The 19732-nt window shown below is 33.5% G+C and overlaps 1 protein-coding gene across 3 annotated transcripts; it reads left to right on the top strand.

Moving 5' to 3' along the window:
* Positions 1 to 189: 189 nt before the first annotated feature.
* On the top strand, positions 190 to 19334 carry LOC134236612 (sperm-associated antigen 1-like). Of its 3 annotated transcripts, none has more exons than XM_062718787.1 (23): positions 190 to 226; positions 634 to 793; positions 1372 to 1446; positions 1723 to 1807; positions 2058 to 2177; positions 2422 to 2483; positions 2924 to 3027; positions 3192 to 3250; positions 4101 to 4200; positions 4469 to 4546; positions 4828 to 4934; positions 5735 to 5920; positions 6731 to 7304; positions 7543 to 7717; positions 7968 to 8048; positions 8432 to 8750; positions 10101 to 10298; positions 13626 to 13739; positions 14013 to 14277; positions 14973 to 15479; positions 15853 to 15927; positions 16176 to 16271; positions 17088 to 19334. In XM_062718787.1, exons 2-23 carry the CDS (start codon positions 657 to 659, stop codon positions 17180 to 17182), a joined length of 3612 nt encoding a protein of 1203 aa, XP_062574771.1. In that variant the 5' UTR covers positions 190 to 226; positions 634 to 656; the 3' UTR covers positions 17183 to 19334. The 3 variants fall into 3 exon arrangements, with proteins under 3 accessions (XP_062574771.1, XP_062574770.1, XP_062574772.1); XM_062718786.1 differs by having other exon boundaries at positions 200 to 293; XM_062718788.1 differs by lacking the exon at positions 190 to 226 and having other exon boundaries at positions 621 to 793; positions 5735 to 5878.
* The last annotated feature ends 398 nt before the right edge of the window (positions 19335 to 19732 follow it).

Below are 19732 nucleotides of genomic sequence, written 5' to 3'. Positions count from 1 at the left end.
CTATACAACAACCTGCATGAACTTGGTTACAGATCCATTGCGAACGCCGGAATTTTTTGTTAGTTTTGAGGTTGGTTATCTATTTTGATAATTTTAGATAGTTGTATAGACATCCTGAGAAATTGACTGGCAATCAGTTTCTCCTTTAATATCTTTAGTTTCTGTTTTGGAGGCCCATGTATTGTATTTCAATTTGGTGAAATTCTCTATTTTCGATTTGACTTCAGTGTATTTTGTTCATTATTTTGGGATTTTTCCGGTCTATTTTCAATTTAGCTTTAATCTTAATCTATGTATGAGTTTTTTCTAATCCTCATTTCTGATAAAAACATAACTGATAATTTGTAAAAAGTTTAAAAATTTCAATTCATTTAGACTGATTAGGTTTTTTTCTGATCCTAGCCCTTGTCTCAAGTCCCTATATTGTAAAAAGAAAGTAGCCCAGAACTTGGTAAAGTATACTTATGTATTTCATTTTATCAAATTTTTCGCCTTAAGAGATGCCTGTTACACAGAGTGAACGTCTGCGAGAACTCGCTAAAATTCCTTACACTTCCAATAGAAATGTTCCCATGCACTATATGCTCTGTTGAACAGGACTCATGACTTTCATTTACTTCTCATTATTTTTAGAACACATTGACGGGAATCCCAAAATGTCTGGACAGGACAACCCTTTGTTGACCATGGGTACCACGAAGAAGTATGACATTCCAGTCGCCCATTTAGATTACAAGTACATTGACGAGTGCAGTGATGTAAAGTATCTGGAAAAGATACTCAAAGTATTGAGGTAATATGCTTTGGTAAATTTAATGATAAATTTTGCTCTTGTTGGGTTTTTTCGGTTGCAGGGATACAATCCCATTTCATGCTGTAAAGTAAGTATAAAACAACGTTGAACATATTGAATTTGTTTCCTTCTGTCAAAATGTATCTTATGAAATATAACTATACCGATACAAAATGAGACGATAGCAGTCGATATGCATTGTATTATATATTGGACACTTTTCATTTCACCCCTACCAATTTAATCAAGAGAATAAAGTCAAAATAAATCATTAATCTAAGAAAATCTTCATTAAACCATGAAGTTGATGACCACTGGGTCTGAAAAGCTGAAACTTAGTACAAGGAAGCTTTCTCAAGTCTTTGATAATCACAAGCATTAAGTTATTACAAGTATAGGCTCAGACCACAAAAGGCTATCAAAATTTTACATACTAAAAATACCTGCATTTTGGGAAGGAAATCTGATGCAAAACAGCAGAATCAAAGTGACTCAGGTGAGTGTTGTGGCCCATGGGCCTCTTGTTTTTGATTTATCAATTTTTTTTTAATATTCTCTCTCAATATACATATTTTTAGATCTGGAGTGGAAGGGAGGTACCCAGAAATGGAGAAGCAGTGTGAGGATAAGATAGAAAAACTTAATCCTGCAAGGTTCGTTATAGCTTCTGTCTGTAAAGTTGTGCTAAATAATGTTGTGTTTTCATCCATATGTCTTATTCTGTTGTTTACCTAGTGGAAGGGTATGCCATGAGGCAAGGATTAATTTACATAAAGGATTATAATATTCTAAATTAAATATCTGTTTAATTTTAAGAACTCTGCAAAATTAGTTAATCTTTAATTTATATGAGAACCACTGGAGACTTCTTGGAATTTTAATCTTACCAGCTTTATCATGTTTATAATAATTTTTTGTCAATTTTTTAGCCGGATTCTGAGAAAGGACAATCCAGTGAAGAAGATAAGTGAGATTGACCGAGATGAAGGACATTCTTTACAAAAAGATCTTCAGGTAGATTTTTTAGTACATGTTATATATCATAGAACAGATTCTCTGAAAACTTGTCAGTGGAACCAAAACACTGTTAGTTCTGATAACTTACTTTGATTGCACTAGCTGGTTTAATATGTCATTCTAAATTTATCTGTCCAGTTTTCTGATGATTAAGCATTGTTTCAGACCAAGGTCATTAGGATACCCTACTCAATTTTCCAGATTAATATTTTGTCAAATTTTGATATATTTGACAATTTTGTTACAGAACTGGACATCAGATATAAAGGAGATGGAAGGATCAGTCAATGGCGTGTCAGAATTTGATGATGAGAGTCTTCCACCAATAAGATCAGGAGCCATATCTACAAGTGGAAAACCAGTCCAGGTATTAGTTGATATGAAATCTGTGTTTCTTTTAGTCTATAGTTCTAATTGTTGATATTTGTGGCATACATTTTAAACAGTTTTAGACTTTACTTTAACAATTTTTTTTAACCAAATTTTCAAAAGTTCAAACGACTTTGTCACTGTGATGTGTGATTTAAGCTTGGGTTACTTGTTTGTATTGCTGTGAGTATTATCAGAATTTTAATAGGAATCTAATATATGAAAAATTATTGTAATTACAGGCTGAGAAAAACAAAGAAAACAAAAAGCCAGCAATGCCCCGCAGCTACAAAGAATGGGACAAGTGAGTTTTATGCTGAGAAAGGATGTCTGCTTTTGCATACTGCAACCATTCTTTGCACATACCGTAAATCTGGAAATTTTTGTTGTAGATAAATTTTTAGCAAATTTCCGAGTTCATTGCATTCGCAAAAATATTTTTCTTAAAAATAAATTACCAATAAGAAAATGTAAACAAAGCAATGGTAATTCGCAAAATTTTGACACGTAAAAATTAATCAACACCATTTTGACCCGAATTCGCAAAATAAAATCGACGTAAAAATTTCCAGATTTACGGTACTATCATTTGTGTCTTTCAGCAGATAAGAAACATACATACAAGAATTTATCTTTGAATTCTTTTGCTAATAAGAAATATAAAGATTAGAAGCTTTTGGCACAATGTTTGAATTTTTATACATGTTCAACAAACAGATTCTTATGTGGTGAGTTATTTTATAGGTTTGATATTGACAAAGAATTGGAAGCTGCAGAAAAAGAAAAACCGAGAGAGACAGGCAAATCTTCAGCACAGCCTGTCATAGAAGATATCATAGACTCTACAGGCAAGTATAATGCTATGCTTATTACACCTTGATCACATGTTCTCTCTCTGATGAATTTGATCAGTAAGAGTATATTTCTATAAAGGTTTAAATGTGAAGTGTTTTTTGTGTGCCATGTTGGTTTTGTGAAAAATATTTTATTTCTGCTTCAACTTTGATTATAGGAATGTCAGAGAGGGAAAAAGAAATGAAAGCAAACAGAGAAAAAGACAAAGGAAATGAGGTACAAAAGATCTAAAGTTATCCATTGTTTTCCAACTTTATGAAAGTTTTATGATATTGCAGGGTATAGGTGTAATACAGCTGCAACACAGGTTCATCTTAACATGTTGTATGTTTTAAGCCCATGCCTAAATGTATTAAGGTCAAGATATAGTAAATGAAAGGTGCCTACAGATTTATCAAATTTGAGAAATAAATTCCTTTATTGATGCTTTACAACTTTAGCTTGGTCAAATAAGGTGTTTTGGGGCATAATTTGAGGATAAACAAGATGAAAAACTGTATTTTAAACTGTCAATTTCAATGAAAAATTAAGAAAACTAGTCATGAATATGGGAGTTTTTTTCATATTCGACAAAAGAAATCTATCCAGATTGCCTACAGTCTCTCAGAAAACAGTACTTAGTATGTTCATGGCCTCTTTTTAAAATCCATATCAGATTTAATATAGGTACCCGGTTTACTTTTCATATGATTTCAAATTGAATGTCATGAAATACTCTATTTTCTACATAATTCTGCTAAAGCCGTAAAGTACGGGAAAAAGAAAGTTGAAATTGATTAAGACGTCATAATGGATCTAGCACCAAAAAATTAGTCTAAAGTTATTTACAAGATCTTGACCTTAAACCAAACATACTCATGAACTCTAATATGTCCAATTTCTTAGGACAGTCACGTCAACTTTTTTTTAGTAGAAAATCAATAATGACATATATAATTCTCTGTGGCTGTATTCATTTTGCTGTCAGTCTATTAATTTCTCAATTTACAGACACTACAACTGAAAGGGTACATCAGACATACACATGTACTGCAGACATATGTTAGAATATTGTCATCATTTTCAGGCCTTCAGATCAGGAGATTACCAAGAAGCGATATCATACTACTCCAGGAGTATATCCCTGCTACCTACCCCTCCCTCCTATAACAACAGGGCTCTGGCTTGTAAGTATCTCTCTCTCTCTCTCTCTCTCTCTCTCTCTCTCTCTCCCTCTCTCATTTGTCTTGTATGGTCAAATTTTGGAATTTTTTCCCCAAAGGTTCATGTAAATGCTAGAATAACATAAAACTTTACAAAAGTTTGTGTGTTGTGGATTAAAATTGGATGTTAAAGAAAACAAATTCAAGAAACATGCCGTTAGTGAAAGAAAGATGAAATTTTTTTTTTCTTCACAAAAATGTTTTTTTGTTAACATACATTTCCCATTGTTAGATTTGAAGACTAAGGAATGGATGAAGGCCGAAACAGATTGCAACAAAGTTCTCTCATGGGAGCCCAAAAATATCAAAGGTACTGTGGAAAGCTTAAATCTATTATGTATTTGAATGTAAGGCTCTGATTTTGATTGGAATTTTATTTGAATTTTTTTTAAGCAAATATAATTTATTCAATAAACATACATGTATCATTCTTTAAAATTTTTCCAGTGTAACCTCTTTAAACAAACTACCATTGCAAACAACCAAATGCTGGCAAATTTCACTACCGATTTTGATGATAATTAAATGATTAATATCTGAACATTTTGTGGTTTTGTTTTGGTCCTTGATTCTTTTTATATCTTTATGTAGCCTTGTTGAGGAGAGGATCGGCTAGAATGGGGAAGAAATGTTTTAGCGAGGCCATGACTGACTTTCAGTATGTGTTGGAGTTAGAACCAAAGAACAAAAGAGCGCAGGTAACTTTTTTAAAATACAATGATGCTAATACAGTGAAAACTGCCTAATCTGACACTGTGTAATCCGTCAAACTGTCAATTCCTACATTAAATTTCTTTCCAATTCTACTGCTTTTTCATGCATTTGACACTTTGTAAACCAACACCCTGTGTATTCCGACTCAAAATTACTAATCTCCTAGTGCATGTCAGATGAGACAGGTTTCACAGTAAATATATTGATTAAAATGAATACCAGCATGTTAATGCTGTACTGTATAAATTGATCCTGAGCTGCAAGAAGTTGCATACATGGATTACCGACTTCACATCCAGTAAAAATACTGTAGATCACTTAATTTTCGGGACATCTTATTTTCGCGAGATATTCATTGACTCTTTATAAGCGAGACAATATTTTCACGAATTGTGGTCATGCAGCTCTATATAATCTAAAGGAATTCTTTTATAAGCGAGAATAAAATTTTCGCGAGCATACCGTCTCACGTATTTACGCGAAAATAAAGTTCTCGCGAATAAAAAGTGATTTACAGTAAATGTTTTATTGGTTTATTGACCTTTAAAATCCTCTTTAAGGTTTTGCCCAAGACAACAGCTTCAGTATATTTTACCACATCACCCAGATAAAATATATTAATTGAACTCTCAACAGTTACATGTTAAAAATGAGGTTCCATTCAGACTTTAATATACACAATTATTCAATGTGCAGTGGAGTAAACTGTACATACACAGTATTTTGATAAATTGATAACATAGGGTTACCATGCTTTGTAAAGTTTAATTTGTCTCTGTTGTAGGAACTTATTGAGGAGCTGAAGAAGACAGAAGTTAAAGCAGAGGAGGAGAAGAAGCAGAGGAAGGAGAAAGGGAGGAGGATGGTTATTGAGGAGGTGGAGGAGGAAGAGGAAGAATCAGCTGATGAGGAGATAGTCATAGAAGAGGTAAGGCCACTGTCAGCAGATGAAGAGATTGTTATTGAGGAGGTAAGGTCACTGTGTTATTGAGGAGGTAAGGTCACTGTCAGCTGATGAGGTAATTGTTATTGAGGAGGTAAGGTCACTGTGTTATTGAGGAGGTAAGGTCACTGTCAGCTGATGAGGTGATTGTTATTGAGGAGGTAAGGTCACTGTCAGCTGATGAGGTAATTGTTATTGAGGAGGTAAGGTCACTGTGTTATTGAGGAGGTAAGGTCACTGTCAGCAGATGAAGAGATTGTTATTGAAGAGGTAAGGTCACTGTGTTATTGAGGAGGTAAGGTCACTGTCAGCTGATGAGGTAATTGTTATTGAGGAGGTAAGGTCACTGTGTTATTGAGGAGGTAAGGTCACTGTCAGCTGATGAGGTGATTGTTATTGAGGAGGTAAGGTCATGTCAGCTGATGAGGTGATTGTTATTGTTGAAGTAAGCATTCTTTTATACATGTAGTTTATAGGGAAACGGTCAGTTAAAATTATATTTCTTTTGAAAATGTAAATATATATACTACAAATGTATTATATTTAGCGTGTGCGATATTTGGCGGAAATTGAATTTTGAATAAGTTAGCGTAGATTTGATTTAGCGCATTTCTTCATATTCTTATTTAATATGTGTATATGTGCAAGACATTTAGCTGTGTACTTGTTTTAGTGGTTGTTGAGTTCCGCCAAAGCCACTAAAAAGAATACACAGCCAAATGTAATACGTTTACAGTATGTTGTTAAGGTTAATTCAAATCTTAATGCAAGACAGAGAAAATAAAAAGATAAAACCATGTATACATGCATGTTTAAAAGATTTTTAAATTTTTTTAGGACAAGAGTTTTGCAAAGAAGAAGGAAACGGTCAGTGTCAAATCGCAAGAACTGAATAAGAACAAAACAGGTCCCAGTGAAAGCAGCAAGAAAGAAGAAAAACCATTGGTTAATGGTTTCCATGAATCCTCAAATCAAAAAAGTGATAACAAAGATATATGGGAAGAGGAAGAAGTACCTATAAAAGGCAGTCAGGACTTTGTAACATTAAAAACTAAGCCAGAACTTGTGGAGAACTCTAGTAAAAGTGAAAGTACACAAGCAATACCTTCACAAAATTCCATTCAGCAAAGTGAAAGTAGTGGACCTACCCCACCAGAGATTGAAAATTCTGAGAATGAGAACATTGCCAATGCTTCTTTAGAAGGTACAAGGATAGAACAGCCAGAGTCTAGTGGTGCAGTGGTACCAAAGCCAGCAGAGGAGGTGGCGCTAGTGAGACCAGTGTTTGTACAACATCCGTTACCTGGTCCCATCGCTAAACTCCGAGAGGAAGGGAACCAGTTATTCAGAGAGGGTCAATACGGGGAGGCAATACAAAAATATACTCAGGCCCTAGAAAGACTCCAGAAAGGTACTGCTGCCTCTGTTAATTACTACATGTATTTGTAAATCATTCTCATTAAATGGAGAATAATTTAGAGAAATTATTTTAGATCTTTCTGCTCTGTTTAAGGCAGGAAAAATGAAATTTTGGTAAAAGGACTTCAGTTTATGGTGTTGTTATATATTAAATAAATAAAGAGTTGTTGGTGTATTAAGTTTGTTTAAAAAATATGACTGAATTTACCTAAAATGCATTCTTTCTACAGAAAAAACAGACCAAATAGTGAACAAGTCCTTGATCCACAGTAACCGTGCAGCCTGCTATCTTAAGACAGGGGACTGTTCCACAGCTGTAAAGGACTGTACATCGTCACTAGAACTGGTGCCTCACTCTATAAAACCTCTGTTGAGACGGGGCAATGCCTTCGAAATGTTAGAAAAGTAGGTACATAGACAGGCATCAAGGGTTTTCTTAAAGCAAAGTATACTTAATGCTAAATGGTATGACATTTTTTTTATTTTGTTGTATATAATACATGTACATGTATAGAGAGAAATACATGTATGTGCAGAACTCTTTGCATTGCAGCATACACAGAAATGTCAAACTTATATATTAAAAAGTGAATATGATGAAGCACATGAATTAGTTTGTATTTGTATGATTATTTATTTGTTTAAATGTTTCCAGTTTCAGGAAGGCCTATGTAGACTACAAACATGTTCTAAATATAGACAGCAGTATAGACATCGCTCATCAAGGCTCCTCCAGGTAATTACATGTATAGGCACTCAGTTACCTGTTATATTTCATGTAATTGTTGAACTATTTATAAAATCTGTCCACATACTTCAGAGCTAACTTCCCATGTGAAAAATGTTTTTGGAAGAATCTTTTGTAGAGGAGGAATCTTTTTTTTTTTCTTTGGTCTTTTTCATGTATTTCCATACATTAGGTGAATTTGAAAAATTATGGATAATGAATTCTGACAAAAACAGAAATATCCATGACAATGAAACATTTTTCTTATTGATGAATTCCTTTTCTTTCAATAAAACATGCTCTACAAAATACAAAAGAAAGATATATCAGACATGGAGTGGATTTATAAATACTTAGAAAAATATGCTGGTAAATCTTCTGTTCAATTTTAGATGTCACAATCATCTGAAATCAGTGGATGGTCCACATTGGAGAGATAAAATCCCTAAAATCCCATCAGTTTTACCCTGGGAGATCCCAGACATACGGACTCCAGAGGGAGCCACCAGTGTTCCTCCCACCCTGTCATCAGTGTCCACGTCATCTCAGAGGTCATCATCCTCATCATCACAACCATCATCAGCCACTTCATCATCAACATCATCATCATCATCATCAGGAAGCCAGATACCCAGTGATTCACCCACAAAACCTGTGAAAAAGGAGTCATTTGATGAGATTAAGAGCAGGGGGAATGAGCATGTTAAGAATGTAGGTATCAAGATATAACAAATCTATAACTTTTCAAGAGTATTTGTACATCTTTTCTAGGTGAACAGAGGATTGAGTGAATCTACCTAGCATAGACCAATTAGGGTAACCAAGAATTATAATTATGCATTCATGATTACACATTCTTTGTTGATTCTTGTTTGAGCAGAGATTGTTGCATACTACATGTATATAAAAGGCATGTGAATCTCTTTCAGCATAAAATACAGTACTGCATAGGGAGAAAATAACTTGCAGTGTTAATATTCGCTATATTCACGGTGTTGATAAATCCGTGAATTCAAGAAATAGTGAATAAATTTTAAATAATCTATATGTTTTATTCGGAAATTTGAGAATATATAGACAACTGCAGGTTTATATACATGTACGTGCAGTTCATGGCCATTTCAGTAATTACGAGTAGTACTTGTCATTCAGTTATTTTAATTATCACGCCCTACTTGAATTCCAATCAGCAGATAATAACCTGTACTTGTTAAAGAGCTGTTTTAATATCTAATGCTACGTTTCCTCAATCAAAACACATGGGCCATGGGTTTTGATTACCCGTGCAAAACTAATGTTACCACTTGTATTTGTTACCTGCATTATCATGCATATTAATTTTTATCAACAATGTGGTTTTTAAAATCATTCAAACGACTATCGAACTTACTGAAAATGTGGAAGGATATTATTTTGATCGTCTGACTACATTAGTACATTTATTGCTGTCCAGTGGTTTTTTCGCCGCGTTGTATTTAAGATCTAAGGGTGTACATGATTGAACTCGTCAAAATAGCATAATATAGGAAAGTCATTTGCGTTTACAGTCAAGGACGTTTTAAAACTTTACTAGTTTTAATTAATCGTCAATTGCATGTATTTTTTATATCTAACAATTTTATATTAACCTACCCTATTGTTCGTGAAATAAAGACATTACGTTTATTAATGTCGTTTACATGTAGCTATGGTATGGATTAAATGTATATAGACAAGGGAGGTAACTTTTATTTTAAACCCAATCTGCGAATTCAAGAAACCACGATCGTGTCAGATGAGAGAAAAACGTGAAAATTACAACTCATGAAATTAATCCCCTATACAGTATATACACATTCATGTACAGAAGTAATGGTCAGTTCTAATTAAGATACAGGATATTAGTGATTTGATTCTGGAAATCAGCCTTGAATGTCCAATGTTTTGGTAAAACCTGAACCAACAATTATAGTGGATAGTTTCATGTCAGGAATATCTCTTGTCAAGAATTCTCAAATATCTTTAAGACATCCTGACCCCACTTCATGATATCATAGTAACAGTAGAAATTTCTTTTTCCAGTCAGAGTTTAAGCCAGCTATAGAGTGCTACACCCGCTGTATAGAGTTAGATCCCAGACAGACTGTCAGCTACACCAATCGGGCGCTGTGTTACATCCGAATCAACCAACCAGAGCAAGCGGAACAGGACTGTACCACGGCACTGTCTATAGAAGAGGACAATGTGAAAGCTCTGTTTAGGAGGGCACAGGCCAAAAAGGTAATGATGGACCTAAAATACAGAAGTGATTACAGTTTTTTTTTTCAATTTTAATGTGTCATTAGTATGAGTTTATAATGCAATAATTAAGTGCAAGCTGGTTACCTATACATGTAGATGTACCTTATAAGCAGAATTTTTAGCAAGGATTTAATTTTGGCATAATAAGCAAGGATGTTAAGATTGCTAAAATTGAACACCACTAAAAATAAATTGTGTTTAATTTGTATAAGTTTTTTTTAGTGAGCATTTTTAAATTGCTAAAATTACATTTGCTTAAAATGAATTAAGGACAAATCGCTAAATATGGGTCTCTCTAAAATTTCCACTTGTACAGTATTTCATTTTGAGCTTTACCTAATATCTTTGATTACATGTTTATTATTACATGTTTCCCAGGATTGTAAGTTCTGCTAAAGCTTATTGTTGTAAAATTTATATAGTCAAAATTTATGTACAGTGAATTTAGGTGCATTTAAAGATATGTATGCTGTGTTAAACAGTATTTTTGCACAGCTGAAACCGAACAAAAATTTCTGGAGTATGATAAGCTACCAAAAATGAAGCATTCTTGCAAATTCGACGAAATTTTATTCGGTATTAACAAAGTACTGGTCAGGAAAAGAACACGATATTCTCATGCATATTTATAAAGGACTGACGTTTATCCTGGATCTGCGCATGTGCGCGGGAAAAGCATCGCGAGAATCATCAGGTCGAGGAAAATATTTTTTGTGATGTCTGTTCAGTGAGGGACACAAATAGACCAATCAGCTCAATGAGTTGCATTTAATGCATTTATGGGTTACTACATAAAATACTACATGTGTTTTTCAAAAAGGCTAGTTTTTTAAATCGCTCTCAGAAAGACATGATGCATTATGTACATTGTTATCTACTAATCCCATGCTCATATTTGCATACAAATGATTAACAATGATGAAAATTAAAGTTTTCCCCACTCCATATTGTACAGGTCCGTTTGTTTAGAGTTTCCCCGTGCTGTACTGCTAGTGGACATTTTTGGTTGGGTGAACATTTACGGATCTTCAGTATGGAGCGCATTATGCGCAATAGATATTTTATGTCAAATACAATGTATGGAAAGTACCGTCCCGTCATGTGTTTTCATGGTATATACGTTTTCGTGGTATTTTTTATTTTTAGGAATAATCCCACAATGCGAGATCGGAATGACGTCATATTTGCTATTGATAAAGGGGAACCCTGTGCATGTTTTATGACCAAATGATATAAAATATAGCGAGTGAGTTATGCATAGTTCGCAAATTTGACAATTTGCGTAATATACGCTTATTCGTCGTGTTTTGAACTAGAATATCAAACTTACAAACTAATAGCCGGTGATCCTGCATATCTTTGTCTGTTAACTATCCATACAGCTTCCGGTCATGTGACAATAATTTGGAATTTCCCACTTTTGATTTTTTTCTACGGTGATCTAGTAACGTCATCTTTTTATATAATTTTCAAAGAAAATATCGGGGGTGTTTAAAAGTTAAATGCTAAAAAAAATATTATGCCATTGATAATTAATTGAATTAAACATTTAATTTCTTTAAGTATACATGGAATTCATATTTCAAAACATGAAACATTAAAATAAAGCTTTACATAATTACTTCTAGGCCACTCTTGAGAAAGAGAAAATTTTTACATTATTTAGCAATGCTGCTTAGGCACGCCTAGATAGATGTGGTCTTAATTAATAAACTATAAATTTCCATGTAAATAATGTAATCATTTTGTCAATTAACTAGTATTTTTGACACTGTAAAATTTAGAAGGATTTTGCCCGACTAGATTTCCGTAGTTTACTTGTTTTATAAATACCACGAAAAAAATATGACGTCATCAAAAAAATCCAAAGAGCAACTATGCAAGAATTCAATGACCTTCTGAACAGATAACAAATAATATGTGAGTTAAAATCATTTTAAAATAAGGAGAATTATTGTTTGTATATGTGATAAATAGCAAACATCTCAATTATTGAGTCTTGAAGCACTTTATTACAAATTAACCGTAATGCCACGAAAACTCATGATTCGAGGGTAATTTAAACTGCTATGTTTACACCCTGAATGGGATATCGTCAATTATCCCTTTTGGTTTTTTAATATGAACTACATGACATATGTAGATGAAACTTACATTCCATACATCTTGCCTTCTTAGAAATATAGTTGGGCTAATAAAATAAAATTGGTCAAGGAATTCCAGGCCTCTAAAAACTATTCCAGTATGAGGGCACAACCAAGCATTTCGATGAACACCATTAAGAAAAATTAATTCAGGTAGGTAGCATCGTTTTTTTTTTTAAGTGGGTGGGGGGATAGAACAGTTAGAATAAAAATCAACTAGCTCGAAGAAATCTGACAAGTAAAATAGGTTCCAATATCTTTCACTACTAAATTTTATTCATTCACTACAATTTACCGCCAAACTCCAAATTTCACTTTCGAATTAGCCCGCGCCAATGCTGATAACCTACTTGCAAGATTTTTTATATTATTTTCAAGGGGTCAGAAATATTGTGATTCATATGTAAAGAATATAATTATATTTTTTAGTAGTACTCTGGTTTTGGCATTCGGTATATTGTGCAGATTTATACATGCTATTCTGTGGAATACTTTTGTTGTTTTGAACCATTAAGAAATGCAGAATCGAATGTATCTAATAACCATTTTGATTGATCAAATTATATCATTTGTTTGTATTGGTTATTTCATTTTGGCACAACATGGTTTCCACACTTCTTTATCCATAGTCGCTGACAGCTGTAGAAGTTCACCCGACCGAAAATGTCCATTGTAAAGACAATTGCACGTGATTATTCGTCGGTACGAAAAGCAGCCAACTCTGAGGTGCTCTCAATATTGACAATCCCTAACTCACGTGTTTGTAGTAAAAACGTAGTAGACCATCATACTTTTCGGTTCATTCACGAGATTGGACCATTGTTTGCTGTAAACATACACGACAACGTGATCATGAATATTTCAATAAGAGGCGGTTTTTTATCCGACACGGAGAGAAAATAACTTTTACCAAATAATATTTCATAACTTTTAAAAGTGATGGAGTGGAATTGTCTTATTTGCAGAAAGTATATAACTTATATAACTTGATGAGACACCATATATATTTATTACTTTTAAAATAAAACACTAATACGGCATATATAGCTCTAAGGAAAGCTCTGCTGGTACAATTTAGAGACCAGAATCATGGTGACAGATTGAATTTATGAATTAATTTTTAATGCATTGCAGTTAATTTGAAATGTCTTTTATTTTGCAGATGCTTAAGAAGTTCAAAGACAGTTTAAGTGACTTGGTTCACTTACTAAGGGTTGACAACAAAAATACAGCTGCCAAACGAGAATTAGAACTTGTCAAGGACTACTGGCGAGAGGTATATTTTTAACATAAACTCAGCATAAAAATTGTATTTCAAAACTCAGCTATAACTGCTGAATGTTCTTCATGTACATGTAAGTGTAAAATGATCCCACGTTAAGCGCTCGTGACTTTTTAGCGTTATGAATTTGTATAATGGGTTCATGTATGTGTCAAGTTATTTCTCTCTAGTTATAGACACAGGTTGCTGAAAGAGAGCTTCATAAGAGAAAACATTTTCTAATATGTGTATGAATAATGAAATACATGTAATCATAACTTTTTATAGGAATTAAAGTCACGTCCACCTCAAAGCTCCAGCAGTGATTCAAATGAAGAGGAGGCAGCAAAGCCATCTAATGAGGATAAGAAGTCAAAGGTGAAAGGTCAATCATCAGCCAATCAGAAATCTTCTCAGCCCCAAGCAAGTTCAAAAGGAAGTTTGCCAAAATCTAAACATCAGGAATCCAGCAAGAGTGAAGAAAAGCCTGAGCCAAAGAAGGGGAAACAGAAAACCAGGAAGCGAATGGTTATAGAGGAAGTGGAGTCAGAAGGTAGGACAATGGTGATGTACTGTTAATTTGTGTTAAACGTGAAAACTGTAAAACAGGAATAAATTGAGTGTAGGATTTAGGAATTGTAGGTCAGTAGTTCAATTGAATTTTAATCTTACAAATAGGAATAACTCGTTTATATCCCCATACTGTAATGGCTTTCATGTTCCCCTGTTAATGAGAATTAATTGAACAATGTTTGACGTGCTTATCATGCTGCAGTGGGGCACTGTATAAATAAAAGCTGCTATCCTGTTCATTGATATAAATTCTCTAGAATTTTGCAAAAATATATTAGATTAGGGTACATGTAAGTAGCCCCCCCCCCCCCCCCCCCCCCCCCAAAAAAAAAAAGATATTTAGTTTCTCAGGCCAATAATTACAATATTCGGGAAAAGAAAATTGAGTTATTTCCCTTTCACTATCTCAATAAAATTGGTCAATGCAGTAGTGTCTAAAAAAATATTTCTTTTGCCTAATACTGTGATTAGTGTGTAAGAAATATATTCAGTAAATCTTAATTTGCTACACTCATGATGGAATTATTACATTGACTGGAGAGGTTATTTTCATATTAAGTAGTAAAACAGGTGCGAAGATTACAATATATTAGATATGAAAGTTAGAAAAGAATATACATCTTGTAAGAGGTTTAGTTTGCATGTAAGCTAGGACATTAATTTTGTATATTTCAGACAAACAAGAGGAATGTAAACAAGGGACTCCAAAGGAGACACAGAAATCATCCAATCAGCCCAGTGTAAAACAAACCACCCAGGAAGCTGGTGTCGGTCCTAAACAAACCGGTTCCTCCCCTAGTCAACAACCTGGTGCCAAGGCCAAACCAGCTGACCACTCAAGTCATCAAGAACCGAAGTCTAAAAAGAAAGGCAAGAAAAACAAGTCTACAGTGGAACAAACATCATCGCAAAAATCCTCAGAAACGTCGTCGGCTACATCAGAGAAATCATCAACTTCACAACAATCATCATCCACTCCGGTGCCTCCCAGTAAAGCCAGTCAGAAATCCGGTATTAAACCGACCAGTACCGGACTTCCTGTGGTACCCCCGGCTGCGCCAAAGTTAGAGAAGGCCACTCCTTACGAGTTCATTCAGGCGTGGAATTCCCTGAAGAATGTGACAGACACACAACCGTATGCTGATTTGTTAAGACAGATTTCCCCCAAAGATCTACCTCAAGGTAAAAATCTTTTGAATTTTAATTAAGCATACTATTTTTTTCCTGAATATCTTACTCGAAGTTATAATACATGTATACCCATATTATTTATCTGCAAAGTAACATGTATAAGACTTTAAGGAGGAAACTGAAAAGCAGATGTAAACTTTTAAGTGGAAATGTTTCTGTTATGTCTGTACATGTATGTTTATAAAGTACATACAAATCATCGAGTGTGATCAAAAACAGAGGCTATGTTAGGAAAAAGAAATCTTTTTTTATGGAAAGTTTATAATTCCTTTTTTCTGAAACAATCATGTCCAGTGTTCCTTTTGAAATGTCCTATGTCAGTTTGGGAAATGCAAATTGTAATCTTTGTTCCTCTTTTTTTCAGTTATAAGTAATAAACTTGATGGGCCAATGCTGAACAAAATCACAAAGTGTGTGGCAGAAAAATTCATCACCCAAGGTATCATATGTATTCTATTCAAATTAAAATCAAGAAAGAGAACTCGACTGTAGACATTTACATAAGGAGAGTTGCTTACCTTGATACACGTAGTTAGTTGAATGACATAGAAAGTAAATTATGGCATTTCATTTTTAAACAAAACATTTTGAAACTAGGAAAACTTACTCCCTTTTAAGAAAATATTACATATTTTAAACAATGGTCGTAGGACGCGCAACTTACTGTGTATTCATTTATTATTTCAGGTGATGTGGATTTGAGCTACAGTGTTCTGTATCATTTAACCAAGGTTCCACGATTTTCTATGAATGCCATGTTTTTATCTACCGCTGAAAAGAAAGGTAATTACTAGATTCATATATTGTAAAATTTGTAGCTCTTTTACTCTAATTTACCTGTCCCGTGGGGATCCGGGTTAGAATAGGTCCTCAGTACCCCCTTGCTTGTCGTAAAAGGCGACTAAATGGGGCGGTCCTTCGGATGAGACCGTATAAACCGAGGCCCCGTGTCACAGCAGGTGTGGCACGATAAAGATCCCTCCCTGCTCAAAGGCCGTAAGTGCCGAGCTTAGGCCTAACTTTGCAGCCCTTCACCGGCAATGGTGACGTCTCCATATCAGTGAAATATTCTGGAGAGGGACGTTAAACAGTATACAATCAATCAATCAATCTAAATTACCTACTGTATCTGATCGTAATAAATTATATACTGTGGAATCATTTTAATGCCTTAAATTGGGTCCTGACAATGTTTTTTATTTCTAATTAATGAGGACATAATTATGTGGGTTACTCCTTTATACACTAGATTTAATGAATTAATATGTAAATTTCACAAAATAAAAGTATGGGGATCGATGTAAATTTGTGGATAAGGGTGACCCATGAACAATGTTTATCCCACAGTGTACTCTAAAAAGTAAACAGTAAACCCCCCCCCCCCCCACCCCCACCACTCATTCACATGTCTTTACTTTTCATTGCAGTCATTGTTTAAAACTTTTAAAACTTTCAAATTGATACATGTACATTTGTACTATCTTACATTGAACATTACCTTGTGTGTTTTTTAAAATACATTGTACCTGTATTCAGATATATTGTAACAGATATAACTATTATGTCAGGATTTTATGTTTGGTTTGGTCTCTTTTTCAGATATCCAGACTGTCATTTCAAATCTACAGAAATCCCCCTCTGGACTATTTGGTAACAAGGAGCTGTCCAGTCTGAAAAAAGAATATGGTGTTTAATTGAAAAACAGTTAAAAGATTATACAGAATCAATACAAAAATAATGTCTTCATTTTTTCAGTTACGATTTCAATTTGTTTCTTTTTGATAAAAGATTTTAATTTTACATATCTAGATTTGCTGTACTTTGAAAATGGTCATAAAGATGTGTTTGCAAATATTCATATTTACATGACTGCACTGTTAAAAGAAACATGACTGCACTTTTAAATCTGGTGCATGCATGTCAAACAAAGACCTTGAACTGACATAATATGCATTGTTTGTTATAAAATATTTTCTCTATGTATATTTCATAAAAAAGTGTTTTAATGATCCCAATATTATGCAATCTGTTGCACTTGCTGTGAATCATTATGAAAAATTATGTGCTTGCTCTTTTGTTTTGCTGTTACGAGCTCTGATGTTTTTAGAATGGTACGACTTTCTGTGAAGTGATTATGAAATTAGAATGGCCTGTACCCTGTGTGTGGTTGTTACAGATGATGCTGTAGATTTGTGAGATTTTTTTTCTCCCTCGGTTTTAAGCTGTGCGTGCCTTTCCATACGAGACACTACAGGTGTTTGTCATACTTTATCTTATTCACGTGTGGTATTTACTGTCTTAGGTCTGTAATTACTTCCCTGATTAATTAATTAATTTCCATATTATATTGCTCTTGTTTCCTTCATCAAATCTATCTTTTGACATTTAATTTTTTTTTCAGACAATGAGTAATATTAGCAAAACTCCCATTTTTTTTAGGAGCATATAATGTGTTTTTTTCTTTTTTGTTTTGCCTTATTAATTTTCACACTGTTTCAGTGGATATTTTTTGTCAAGTTGCATTAAATGTTAGAAAAGGTGTCTGCTACAGTTATAATGAGCATACTAATGTGGTATTAATGGGTATGATTCATTAATAAAAACGGCTATATAAAGCCACATGTACAAGTTTTGGTTGGTTTAATTTGTTGATAAAAAACAATGCTGTAACCACACTTTTGTAAATGAATGTTGTGCTTGGTGCAACATGTATCTAATAAAAAATAATCAGGTTGTACATTTTGTGATCCACCCTACTTGTATCGAATTAGAAATCAGGTTCTACATTAAATGACAATATTGAACATTATATATGTATGAAAATTTGCTTCAGGTTTCTGGCTTAAGTTAAATACATGTATACTTCTTACTTTCTATTATACTGAGCATCTTCAAGTGTGTCATTGTACATTAATGAGTTAAAGAGGATTTTAGATTTCGTTTTCCATTAAATAATGTCAACTGAAACAACATGTTGTGAAATGACAATTTATTAATTTTTCCCTTATCTAATTATGAAGTCAAAGATATCTGGAGGGGCATTTTTGTCATTTCTTAAAAAAAAATCATTTCACTCCAGTGTGTAATGATGTTAAAGCTTTATTTCTTCAAAATGAATTAACCTTTGAAAAAATGACTGTACATTCTTTCATTCTTTTGTTTGTTTCATTAAACTTAGCAGGAAATACCATCATAAGGAATTTAGGATCGGGCCATCATGATAAATAATAATCACAAGTCCCACTGGATAAAAAGTGCTAAAATCATAGGGGCTTTTTTTTCTCTTCAATTAGACCAATGCAGGATATATGTAGCTTTTTCACATTTGAGTATAAATCATAAGACATTTCACATTTTTGAGTGTTCATAATAATCAATCTGTTCAAATGTCTAAAAATAGCTCTTACCTGTGTGGTCCATTAAAATTTATCTGTGTCATTGAAACGATAACTGCAGGTAATACTAATGCAATCCTATTGCAATGTTGCTTGAAAATTCTTAAGTAATTTTGTTAGAATATACATATATATTGTTATTTGTTTGCTACTAATAATTTATGTTATAAACTAATTGCATATTGAATGTTCTAATCTTGAGTACTTGAGTGATTCTTGTATTTTGACAATATATTTATTCCTGTAAAATTGATTCTACGAAAGAATTCCTATTTGGAGAAAAAAGCAATACAGATGTATATATTGATATATGTATATTTTTTAAAGGAATACAGGTTCTATGGAAGAGTGTGTCAGTCTGTTTGTTTGTTGTCACAATTGATTTGTGTTCATCTTGTCATATCATGGAATATATTGTCTTTGAATGACATTAAACATTAAAACAAATCCATCAGTGTTTTTTTTTAGATTTCCCTCCTTCTTCCAGTGAAAGGTGGGACTGCATTAATTTGAACTGGCTGTCTGTCTGTATGTCATTCTGTCAGTGTGTAAACTTGCTTAGATATATACCCCAAGTATCTCAAGAAGCCTCTAGGACATTTTAAAACACGCAAGAACTGTGAACTTCTGCAATGAAATTGAAGTTTTGTACCACAATTCTTGTTGGCCTAACAAACCCCACTAGTACTAAGGTGAAGAAAAAAAATTAAAGGACATTATGTTTTGTGTGTAGCACGTTGTTTCTGGATGATATATTAAAATGCCTTTGAGTCTTTGCAGTGTAATTTTCTATTACAACTCGTCTCCTTGTGGCTTAAAGAAATTAAAATTGATATCACAACTCTATCT

Source organism: Saccostrea cucullata, unplaced genomic scaffold (assembly GCF_032062105.1).
Source record: "Saccostrea cucullata isolate Sc308-1 unplaced genomic scaffold, CSIRO_AGI_Scuc_v1 ctg1450, whole genome shotgun sequence".
NCBI classification, from domain to species: Eukaryota; Metazoa; Mollusca; class Bivalvia; order Ostreida; family Ostreidae; genus Saccostrea; species Saccostrea cuccullata.
This window is presented reverse-complemented; position numbering and strand designations above follow the sequence as displayed.

Coding starts and splice junctions, on each gene's coding strand:
- LOC134236612 (XM_062718787.1), top strand. CDS start 657: ATGTCTGGACAGGACAACCCTTTGTTGACCATGGGTACCACGAAGAAG. Junction 794..1,371: donor AAGATACTCAAAGTATTGAG/GTAATATGCTTT, acceptor ACATATTTTTAG/ATCTGGAGTGGAAGGGAGGT. Junction 16,272..17,087: donor ATCTACCGCTGAAAAGAAAG/GTAATTACTAGA, acceptor TCTCTTTTTCAG/ATATCCAGACTGTCATTTCA.